Here is a 12,992-nt window from a genome sequence, read left to right on the forward strand (position 1 = left end):
TAGATCGTTGTTGGTTTTAAATAGTTTAAATAATTTTCCCTGAATCTGGACACTGCACTCAACTTTTTAGTTCTTTAGATTAATCAAGATATATTTTTGTTAGCATTACTAACTAATTGGGTTATTCTAGGCCTCTCATTGCCCTGAATATCTCTTCACTGTTTATCGAGTCGCAGGCTATCTTGTAGTCGGTAAATGTACAATTCCCGTTATGATAACAAATTAAGTGATTTAAAAGCACATTCTGGAGCATTTATACAAACTTTATCGAAGAGGTGTGTCAAAGCAATTTATTAGTTTTTCTATATATCAAATAAAATTTAGTTGCATAATTTTTAAGTTAAGCAGTGATATATCCTCAAAAACTAAAATCATGTGTAAACAATAAAACCTTTTTTGTTTAATTTTATATATCTACACTACGAAAATAATCGAAAAGAAAAACATAACTATATACATTTATAGCATACCAATACATGTTTTGCCATCTCCTTGAAAACCCTGGTCACATTGGCAAGCGTAAGTTGTTTGTAAGTTAAGGCAAGAAGCATTAGCATGACAATAGTTTCCTTTGGCGCAGTAGTCAATACCTGTTAGAAACGAAAATGGCAGACACCACTGTTAGTTATGAAGTTAGTAAAAGCATAGAAAGGCAAAGAATATGATTGCTGATCGAACCATTCAAAAAAAACTTTTTATTAAGGCCAGTAATGACATTTTGTCGGTCAGATAGGCAATATTCACTTCAATGTGAATTACCTAGGACCTAGTGGAATTGTGGTTCAAACACTGACCAGAAAACAAAATTAAGGCTGACGTAGTGGTACAAAATCTAAGTGAATCTGCTACTTAAATTAGAATACACTGATGTATATAATTGATCTATTGATGAGCAGAGATGGGAGCTTGCGGCTTGGTGTTACTCACTCCATACATTACTATCTGGTGAGTGTCTCTGCGTAAAAAACCGGAATATGAAAATAATAACGTTTACATACAATATAACTATGTAATTTCATAATCTATTCTCACATTTTATAAGTTTTTTTGAATGATCCATCGCTAATCTAATATTAGTTATCAAAGATTACTAATGAAATATTTATGTATACTGTTCAAAAGACTTGTCCTACAATAATTTTTATCATTGATGGTTATGTATTTTAAATAAACTGTTATGTATTTTATGTTATGTATTTTATGTATTTTAAATAAATATGTTCATGTATTTAACGGTTATGTATATGTTATACACATTATACATGAAGATGGCATTGAAACGGTTGAAACCGTTGAAAAGTTTACATACCTGGGAGTAGAAATATATGCCGACGGATCAGAAGATGGAGAAATACGGAAGAGAATAACGCAGGCAAACAGAGCTTATTTTGCCCTCTCCCATCTATTTCGGTCTAAAAGTGTCCACCGAAATACAAAGATGAGAATCTATAAAACCTTAATTCGACCAATAACATGCTATGGCAGTGAAGCCTGGTCCAGAAAGAAACATCCAAAAACAAACTCGACACATTCAAAAGGAAAGTACTTAGGAGAATACTAGGACCTGTGAGAGAAAACGGAATCTTCAGAAGTCGATACAACAACGAGCTTTATCAACTTTATAAGGAAACGCCCCTGTCAGACTTCATTAGAATACAAAGATTGCAATGGGCCGGACATGTGATAAGAATGGGAGAGGATAGGCTACCAAAACGAGCACTGAATGCTAGAATGCAAGGAAAGAGACCGGTTGGGAAGCCACGAACGCACTGAGAAGGCACAGTAAACAGAGACGCACAAGCCCTTTTAGGAGTCCGTGTATGGAGAAGAACAGCCACAGACAGGCAAGGGTGGAGGCAAAAAATAAAGGAGGCCAAGGCTCAATTTGGGCTGTAGTGCCGTAGAAGAAGATATGTTATACGGTTATGTATTTTAAATAATAATAAATAAATTTTTTTTTATTTTATTTTCTTTAAATAAATTTAGGCTTAAAAACTCAATTAGTGATGCAATATAATTCGAGATCAGTATACTATATAAAAGTAAAAGGTATAATAAAGTAACTAACGTAATGTATTCCTTATTAATAGTGTAAGTGCATAGACAGAACACAGAATCAACCTGTCAATTCTGTTAGGTGGGCCACATATCCAGAAGAACCCAGTAGTAGAAGGAAAAGTAGGAGACTGAAGACTAAGAGGAAGTTCTCCAATACGATGAGCAGGCCAAATCAGAACTCAGGTGAACAAGTCCCAACATGAAGCCCTCCATCTGCTACAGGATCTCAGCCAAACGACACAGCAATCTAACAATGTTTACAGTGTCAACACCACTTAACACGGGCTCACAAAATGAGGAGGAGGTGTTTTTCAACCTTATATACCTTGTGGGGTAAATCTAAATTCCAATTATGTTACAATACCATTCTACTCCTGGGGTTTTCTTATTAACCCTTAAACGCCCAAGGGTGGGTAAAAAGTGTCCACCTAATGCGTATTCCCTTGTAACATATTTATTACGTGTTTAAAAATTTTCCAAAAATTATTTATTGTTAAAAAGACAGCCTTTTATCGAATGTTAAATTGGTTCTACCGATATTTTTGAAAATAAAAGTAATATCTTGAGTTAAATATGGGTGGGCATAAAAGTATACACTTTGTAAAACTTGTAACTAAAGGTTTCTATTTAATTTCTCGTTGGTAGGAACATAATTCATATAATTATCGACGTATAATTACATAATCCACATAATTATCTACCAATGAAGAGGCTGAAAGGAAGCATGTGGAGAAAATCGACAAATCTGAATTACTGGCTTTTACTGGTATGTTAATTTTGATGTACATTGTAATTTTGTTGTAAGGTTTGTAAATTGTTTATATTAATATTTTAGAATTGTTTATATTAATATTTTAGAAGATGCTGTGTTTATCAAGCATAAGATTCTTAAGTTTAATCCATTTCCAACAACTCTCAATAAATATATCAGCTATTTTCGAGGTGGACATTTTTTACCCACCCTTGGGCGTACATGGAACCTAAAAAAGGTTGGGCGTTTAAGGGTTAATGTACATAGATACGGTTATTATTTTGTTGTAACACTTATACAAGCAAAGAAGAAAATATTACAAAAGTGAAAAAAGAGAAAAATCATTTTTTTTCAATCCTGAGAAAACTAATAAGTGTTTTTGAAAAGTTTAAATGCAAAATTAAATATTACAAAATTACCAGGGCCGCAAGTCCCTTATAATCAACAAAAAGTTTCTTTTGATTGAGATATTTAAAATTAAAAACCACACTAAATTTTCCCTTTTTTTTCAGCCCTGTAACGTATTAAAATAAATATTATAGAAGTTTTCAGGAACTTTCAGCCCTCGGTTACAATGTAATCTTTCATTCTGTGTTTAAATTTTTCAAAAATACTTCATAGTTTTCTCAGCATTCGAAAAAAAATGAATGCATTTAAAACACATTAGCTCCAAAATTTTGCGCCTACGCCCTTAAGTAGTATTCTTAGAAAAATAAAAGGAAATGTTTAAATAACGTCAAAAAGGACGAAAAAGAGTAAAATAAATTATAGGAGTATCAAAATTAACAATTAATTTTGCAGTTACGAATAAATAAGTATTTAACTAAACTTACGTGCATAGAAATTGGCCTACTTAAAAATTTGGTCATTTTTGATGTCTCATATTTCCTAAACCTGTTGACCGATTTAAGTGATTTTTTAAACTTGTTATAGCCTAATTCTTTATCTCTCTCTCTCTCTCGTTCCATCCCTCCTTGTGGAGTATTGGGCGCTTATGCGTTTCTTGGCCAAAAGTGTAAGATTGCTGTCTGGCCGGGACAGCGCATCTTCTTTTGTTTTTATTCTCTGGATAAATTGTGAACTAATTCCCTCCACTCTCTTCTATATTTTGCTCTCTTTTTGACTTCGCCCCATCTTAGTCCAATTTTTTCGTGTTCTCTCGTTGTTGTTCTTTTCCAGCTGTTGTCTGGTCTGCCCCTCTTTCTTTTTCCCTCTGGTTGGTATTCAAGTGCTTGTCTTGCTATGCTGCTTTGGTCTTTCCTTAAAGTGTGGCCGATCCATTTCCATTTTTTTTCCTTGACTGTAGTAGATACGTTAGTTTGCTTTGTCCTTTCCCATAGTTCTGTATTAGTTATTTTATTTGGCCAGTATATTTTTAGGATTTTTCTTAGAGATTTGTTTACAAATGTTTGTAGTTTTTTAGTTGTATTTTCGTCCTGTTTCCATGTTTCTGCTCCATAGAGCAGTATACTTTTAATGCAACTGTTAAAGATTTTAATTTTTGTTGTTTCCGATATTTCGTTTGTTTGCCAAATTTTATTTAAAGCGTTGAATGCGTGTTGCGCCTTTGTTATTCTCGTCTGTATATCCTTTTTACACCCCCCGCTCCTTTCCATGACAGATCCCAGATATGTGAACTTGTCTACCTCTTCTACTTCTTTACCGTTTATCATTATTTTATTATTTGGATGGTTATTATTTTTTAGAAGTTTAGTTTTTTCTGTGTTTATTCGAAGTCCGATCGTGTCGGAGTACTGTGCCAATTTGTCAATTTTTGCTTGCATATGATTTCGGTGTTCAGTTATAAGGCAGATGTCATCTGCAAATTCGAGATCTTCTAGCTGTTTGAAAAGGTTCCACCTGATGCCTGTTCGATCGTCGATTACTTTCCTCATTACCCAATCTATCATAATAAGAAATAGGGTAGGGGATAGTACACAACCCTGTTTGACTCCACTTTCTATGGATATCTCTTCTGTTACTTCACCTGAATGTTCTAGTTTGGCTTTGTATCCTTCGTAGAAGAGTTTAATAAAGTTTATGATTTTTTGTGGTATCCCATATAATCTAAGGATTTTCCACATCTGTGCCCTATTTACACGGTCAAAGGCCTTCTCGAAGTCGATAAAACTCACATCTATATCTTTATTCCATTCATTTGTTTGTTCCAAGATAATTCTAAGGGTGCAAATGTGATCAATAGTGGAATGGTTGGAACGGAACCCTGCTTGGTTGTTTCTCAGTTTTTTATCTAGTTCCGGCTTCAATCTTTCCAAAATGATTTTGGTCAGCACTTTGGATGTGGCACTTAGTAGTGTTATTGCACGCCAATTGTTGCATTTGCTCAGGTCTCCTTTTTTGGGTATTTTTATAATCAATCCCTCTTTCCACTCCTTTGGCAATTCTTCGTCCGTCCATATTTTATTCAAAAGTGTATGTAGCATCTCTACTGACTGCTCGGTGTCTGCTTTTATTATGTCAATGGGTATATTGTCGATTCCTGCGGCTTTGCCATTTTTTAGTACTTTTAGAGTGTTTCCAATTTCTTCCATTGTAATTTCTCCAATATTCACTTCTAGCTCTGGTGATTCTACTTCATCTTCTATGATTTGAGTTATTTCATGCTTAGCATATATCTCTTCGAAGTATTCCTTCCATCTTTGTATTATTTCTTTCTCATTTTTTATTCTATTTCCTTGTTTATCCTTTACTTCTCGTATATTTCGTTGTGCTTTTCCTGTTAAGTTTCGTATGATTGTATATTGTGTTCGTAAGTCGTTTTCTTTCGCTGCTTCTTCTGATATATTTAGCATCTCATTTATATAGTTTCTTTTATCTTTTCTGGCTTGTTTTTTTACTTCTGCGTTTTTTGCCTTGTATTTCCTTTCAAGTGCCCTCTCTTCTTCCGATCCTTCCTTTTGTAGAATTTCTTCTTTGATCTTTTTTCTTTCTTCTATCAGTAGTAGAGTGTCTTTGGTAATCCATTTTTTATTTTGTCTTCTTTTTAATCCGATTGTTTCTTTTGCTGTATTCATCATCACTTCTTTAAAATATTTCCATGTTTCTTCGACTGACTCTCCAGTTTGTTGTGATACTGTTCGGTTAATTGCCAGTTTCTCACTAAATTTATTTCTTATACATTCTTGTTTTAGGGCATCAACGTTGTACTTGTTCCTTCTGCTGATTTTTTGGTTTTTATCTCTGGCTAATTTCATTTTTAGTCTCGCTTTGATTAGCATGTGGTCTGATCCCACATCAGCACCTCTTAAGCTCCTGACATCTTGCAGCCAGCTTCTCCATTTATATTCAATTATTATGTGGTCTATTTGATTCTTGTATCTCCCTCCCGGTGATTTCCATGTTTCCTTATGTATCCGCTTATGTTTAAAGATGCTTCCGCCTATTAAAAGTTCATTTTGCTCACAAAATTCGATTAATCGATTTCCATTGTCGTTTCTCTCTCCGATTCCCTCCTTTCCCATCACATGTTCATGTCCTTTATTATCATTTCCTATTTTTGCATTAAAGTCTCCGATTACTATTTTTATATCTCTTCTATATTTATTATTAATCTTATTAAACGTTGTTTGTAGTTGCTCGTAAAATTCTTCCTTCTCATTTTCGTCGTTTTTATTTGTGACCGATTTAAGTGATTTTTTAAACTTGTTATAGCCTAATTCTTTATCAATACTACTGTAATAATATTGTTGCTAAGCAGGTAAATTTTCATTGTATACCGGGTGTAACAATCAAACTGTGTTTTTTTCTCAAAGTTCGGATCACCCTGTGGAATATTCTAGCATTTATAAAATATTTAAATTAAAACCCATCTATAGCCTCAGGTTTTCTTAACATTCTGTTTTTTGATTCATTCATTTATGTTGGATATTAAAAAAGTTAGGTATTTTAACAACTAGACATGTTCTTCATCCATACACGGTGTTTCCAAATAAGTGCGACAAACTTTAAGGGTAATTCTGCATGAAAAAATAATAATGACAGTTGGCTTTATAAACGTATGTCCGAAAATGTTTCGGTTCGAGATACGGGATGTTGATTTTTTTCTTAAACTGACGATTTATTTTATTGCTTTAAAACCAGTTGAGTTGTGCCAATGAAATTTGGTGGGATTTAAGACGTAGTGATTGCACATTTTTTGACATACAATTAAGAATTTAATATTCATCATTAGCGCGCACACGTGTAATATGACCGATCATATTACCCGTATGCACGCTAATGTGAATATGACATTCTTAAATTTATGTCAAAAAATCCGCAATAACTATCTCTTAAAAACTACCAAATTTCATTTGCAGATCTCAACTGGTTCTAAAGCAATAAATAAATCGTCAATTTGTAAGAAAAAATTCAACATCCCGTATCTCGGAAACGCAACATTTTCGGATATACTTTTATAAAGCCAACTGTCATTATTTTTTCATGCAGAATTACCGCTTAAAGTTTGTCGCACTTATTTAGAAATACCGTGTATTGATGAAGAACATGTCTAGTTGTTAAAGTACCTAATTTTCTTTATTGTCCCACATAAGCGAATGAATCAAAAAACAAAATATTAAGAAAATCTGAGGCTATAGTTGGGTTTTAATTTCAGTATTTTATAAATTCTAGAATATTCCACAGGGTGATACGAACATTGAGAAAAAAACACAGTTTGATTGGTACACCCGTATACAATGAAAATTTACCTGTTTAGCAACAATTTTATTATAGTGTTATTTTTAAGGAATCAGGCTATAACATGTTCAACAAGTTACTTAAATCGGCCAACAGGTTTAGGAAATATGAGACATCAAAAATGACCAAATTATTAAGTGGGCCGATTTCTATACAGGTAAGTTTAGTTTTGATGGGAAATAACAACTAGCTTCAGAACAACACTAGATAAGTATAATGTCGTCACCTACCTGATAAGAATACTGAAGGGCGTATTGAGCACAAAATCCAAAACAAGAAGATATACTTATTACAAGAAACATATTATATAAACTTCTAGATGTCCGAAGAACATCCTAGAAGTTTGCATTATTGTACAAACAGAACTCTTCGAACATCTAGAAGAAGTATAAATAATTTAATTTGACAATGGCAACTGCAATCTTGTCAAAACATTGTCAGATCAATGATCTTTCTAAAAAAAAATGAAATATTCAACGCGGTGTCAAACTCGGAAACCACAGAAATCGCATATAGCTCTCGCGGAAACCACAAATCCAAAAGGTACGCAAGAGAGAGAGAGAGAGAGAGAGAGAGAGAGAGAGAGAGAGAGACACAGAGAGAGAGAGAGAGAGAGAGAGAGAGAGAGAGAGAGAGAAAGAGAGAGAGCTTTATTCATGAAACAATCTCAGCGAATTACCCTCGATCTCTAAAATTATTATCGACTTTTTGCCCTCGTGCCACTTTGACATAATAAAAAACTTAAAACTGTCAAAGTGTCACTCGGGAAACAAATCGACCATTTTAGAGCTCTCGTGCACTACTGAACATTTTGAAGCGTTTCAGGGGTTACTTATACAAATATACAGGAGTATACAAAATTTGATATTTGCAGTCAATCGATACAGAATCTACAAAAATACATTCTGATATCGTCGAATTCTATCAATCCTTCATTTCCTTCAATACTTGGTTGTATCGGATTATCAAGCTTATCGTTTTTGAATAACTAATATACCTAGCTGTTTCAAAAGAATGATACAACGATATTTTACATCTGGAAGATGTCCTGTAATGTCTTCAATATTTTTTGTTCTTTTTAAAACTGTAAATATTTAAAATGTACCTAATAAAAATTAAATGAGACTTGATTAAATGTTAGATATAAATGTAGAGCACAAATATAAATTTTTGTTTAAAGCAAAATATATCTATATGACAAATCTTTTCACATTACTGTTTTGTTGATCAAAGTATATTGTATTACACTCAGTTGAAAGAAATAATGTACCTGGACAAAACATGCAACATTGATCAGTTACGTTGAACTGCTCTTCGGGAGGACAATTTAATTTTGGACACGCTGTAGCTGGATTTATTCTATTGCACTTCATATTTCCATCGTGGCAAGCACATTCGGTGCACTTCTTTATCGTTACCACCTCCCCATGATCATAAAATACTCCGAGAAACATACATTCCTCTAAAACATAAATATGTTATTTGTAGAGAATGAAGAAGTATATAAAAAAATTATTCATAAACGATTTAAGGAAAATGCTCAAACGCAAGGAAAGCATGGAAATAAAGGAATGTACCTCCCACATTTTGTGGGTAGGATGTATAAGAAAATCGTTAGAAAAAAGATGGAGGAACAGCTACGGACTTCGGAGGAACATAGTGGTTTTCGTCACTGACGCTAATGTGCCGATAATATATTTTCTGTAAAATAGCTCATAGAAAAAAACAATAGCATAATCTGGACGTTTAAACATGTTACTGATGAACATACAAATCATCCGTTGTAACGACATCATTTAATCACTTGTAACGCCGACGTGAAGATGATCTGTATATTGTAGAGATTGAAACCGGTCGTCGCAGTAAATTAAATGATTGTGAGTAAGTCTGTGTTTCTTTACTTCATTTAAAAAAAAACAATAGCTTTCAACGCTAAACCGCACAATATATTCGTGTACCTACGAAAGGCCTATGATCTTATGGAAAGCCAACAACTTGTGGAAAGTAATGTAAAATCACGGAGGAAATAACACCTACATAAATGTCATAAAATTAGTTTTCGAAGAAAATAAATGTAGAACAAATGTTGGACAAAAGTCCACAGAACCGTTTAAAGTCGATAAATAACTTCAACAAAGATGCTGCTTGTCGATACGATATTATTGTCTACATGACAAAAAAGCTGGAACAAGAATTTTTAAGCTGTGGAATTATCGCAGAAGACCTAGAGATAAATAATAACTCAATAAAGCAAACAAATGAATACAAATACTTAGGGATGACTTAACGAAATATAGAATGATATAAAACGTACATAATAAATAAAGCAATAAAGGAAAGATAATACGACAACTACACTCGATTATACAAGGTGAGCCACGCTCAACGGGACGGAGCCTACCGGGGAAACGGCTAAAGATATTAAAAATTCCTTCCGTAGGAATACGTAGGTCAGTACCGACTACAAATTAAAATTTGTGAAATATATACAGGGTGTCCCAATTTAGCGTAATGATATAAAGTTATATATTTTTAAATGGAACAACCTATATTTTACTCTAATTTTGAATTCTACTGAACAAAATAATGTTATTTTATTCAACATTCCCTATACCTATTTTTGACATATTTCGATTTATGTGGGTTTTCTTGAAAATGTACTATTCGCGAAATTAATTAATTACACATTATCGCATGAATTTTAATTAACGTCTTTTTGTCAGTTAATTGTCAACTGTCCATGCTTTACATCAGAATAATTACCATTTGAAACTAATCTACAGAGTGTTCGCAATCTGAAGTGTCAATGCTGTACAATATTTTGCATAATTACTTTCTTAACTTAAATGGGACACCCTGTATTTTACTTTAATTTTGAATTCTAATCAAAAAAATAATATTACTTTATTAAACAATCCCTATACCTATCTTTGATAATTTTCGATTTATTTGCATTTTTTTGAAAATGCAGTATTCTAGAAATTAATTAATTATACTTTACTAGGTACATAAAGTTCTAACTTAAACAAAATACCCTATATTTGAATGCTGTAACAATTATTATAATCAAACTATTATAAAATTTTATATTAATATCTAGTATCTTCAGATCTATTTGCATTATGTTACCTGGAACATTAAATCTCGTTAATTACATAGCTCATTATACATTATAAAGAATGCCATGAAAAAACAAAAGGTACCTAGCTATCAACCTAATAGTCACACTATTAACTGTATTGCTTTCAATTAATAGAAATGGCAGATTATTCAATTGAAGATCGAGTAAATATGATTTTAATACATGGTGAATGTGATCAAAACAGTTTGCTAGCATCAAGAGTCTATGCTGAGAGATTTCCCTTAAAACGTCATCCTCGTAAAGAAGTATTTGAAAGAGTCTTAACAAGGTTTCATAAAACTGGCAGTGTTGTTTATACTAAACGAAAATTGATAAATCCCATAACTGAAGATGAAAATACCGAATTAGAAGTTATTCAATCAGTTATACTTTTGCAGTCATACAGTCATACAGTCATACTTTTGCAAAATGTCCCTTTAAATATTAGAAGAACAATGTTTCTGTAGCTAGACGGTGCTCCAGCACATTACACGCGTAATGTTAGAGAATATTTAGACAAAAAATTTCCCGGAAAGTGGATAGGTAGGGGTGGTGCTGTCAATTGGCCTCCTAGATCACCTGGGTTAACATCAATGTACTTTTTTTTGGGGATATATTAAAAGTTTGGTTTATCAAACTCCACCTACAACAGCGGAAGACATGAAAACGCGTATTCGTAATGCGTTTTCAACAGTAACTCCAGAAATGTTAAGAAAAGTAAAACAAAATTTTGAACACAGAGTGAGGTTATGTATTGAAGAAAATTGACACCATTTTGAACATTTAATGTAAATTATTTTTTTCCAGTGTGTTTTGTTTAACTTTATGTAATAAAGTGTAATTAATTAATTTCAAGAATAGTGCATTTTCAAAAAAACGCAAATAAATCGAAAATTATCGAAGATAGGTAAAGGGATTGCTTAATAAACTAATATTATTTTTTTGATTAGAATTCAAAATTAAAGTAAAATACAGGGTGTCCCATTTAAGTTAAGAAAGTAATTATACAAAATATTGTACAGCATTGACACTTCAGATTGCGAACACTCTGTAGACTAGTTTCAAATGGTAAATATTCTGATGTAAAGCATGGACAGTTGACAATTAAGTGACAAAAAGACGTTAATTAAAATCCATGCGATAATGTGTAATTAATTAATTTCGCGAATAGTACATTTTCAGAAAAACCCAAATAAATCAAAATCTGTCAAGAATGGGTATAGGGAATGTTGAATATAATAACATTATTTTGTTCAGTAGAATTCAAAATTAAAGTGAAATATAGGCTGTTCCATTTAAAAATATATATCTTTATATCATTACGCTAAATTGGGACACCCTGTATATATTTCACAAATTTTAATTTGTAGCCGGTACTGACCTACGTATTCCTACGGAAGGAATTTTTAATATCTTTAGCCGTTTCCCCAGTAGGCTCTGTCCCGTTGAGCGTGGCTCACCCTGTATATTCTCCAATAATGGAGAATTCTTCACTATATGGCTCAGAGTTGTTGGCGAAAAATAAAATAATGTGAAACAGAATGAATGCAACGAAAATGATGTTTTCGATAAGATACTGCAGATTAGCACTAATCGATAAAGTGAGAAATGACCGAATTACAGAACTAATGAATACAAAGGAGACACTTGTTGACGAAATATAAAAACGGAAATTACTATAGTATAAACACGTGCGAAGGATGGAATAAGACGAGAACATCGCCGATAATGCGAAAAACAGAGAGCAAATAAAAGGTGGAAAATATACGTTCTACATAGACCAGGGCTGATCTGTAAAAATATTAGTACATTTGGACGTTGAGAGGTGACTCAAATTTTTTTGCAGAAATTGCTTGAAAATAAATCAAATAATAATATTTGGAGTTATCCTCCCTCTCAAAAAGGTCCGGAACATTGTTTAAATAATCAAAATGTTAAAAAATTAAGGAAAAATTCGAATTTTTTCTTGGTTTTTTGATTATAACTTTAAAAATATTCATTTCCGAGAAAAGGTGTACTGACATAAAAGTTGCGTAATAAAATTTACTACAATATAGAATTGACTCAAAATTTAAAAAATAGTCACCCTTGTTGCAAAATAGCAATAATTGTGAAAAAAACATACAAAAACAAGTATTCACATTTTACGTTTTTCAACCATTTATGCTACACTTAGGACCTTCATATTTCACCCTGAAAAACTTTATGATACAGTAAAACAATAATGTAAATTTCATTAAGATCGGCTCAATAGATTTTGCAAAATAAATTTTGCAATCCAGCTTTCGTAAAAAAATTCATTTTTTCAAAATGTTACAGGATTGAAAATAAAGCAGATAGCAAGTTGAATTTTTTTTTTCGTAT

At 32.4% G+C, this 12,992-nt stretch overlaps 1 protein-coding gene across 1 annotated transcript in view; it reads right to left on the bottom strand.

Moving 5' to 3' along the window:
* LOC114330854 (protein kinase C-binding protein NELL2-like) overlaps nucleotides 1–12,992 on the bottom strand; it is a 514,828-nt gene that overhangs the window by 41,727 nt on the left and 460,109 nt on the right. The window contains exon 8 of the mRNA XM_050651463.1: nucleotides 8,778–8,969. Within this exon, the coding sequence (XP_050507420.1) occupies nucleotides 8,778–8,969 (192 nt within the window). The remainder of the gene's footprint in view (nucleotides 1–8,777; nucleotides 8,970–12,992) is intronic.

This window comes from Diabrotica virgifera, chromosome 5, assembly GCF_917563875.1.
Source record: "Diabrotica virgifera virgifera chromosome 5, PGI_DIABVI_V3a".
NCBI lineage: Eukaryota > Metazoa > Arthropoda > Insecta > Coleoptera > Chrysomelidae > Diabrotica > Diabrotica virgifera.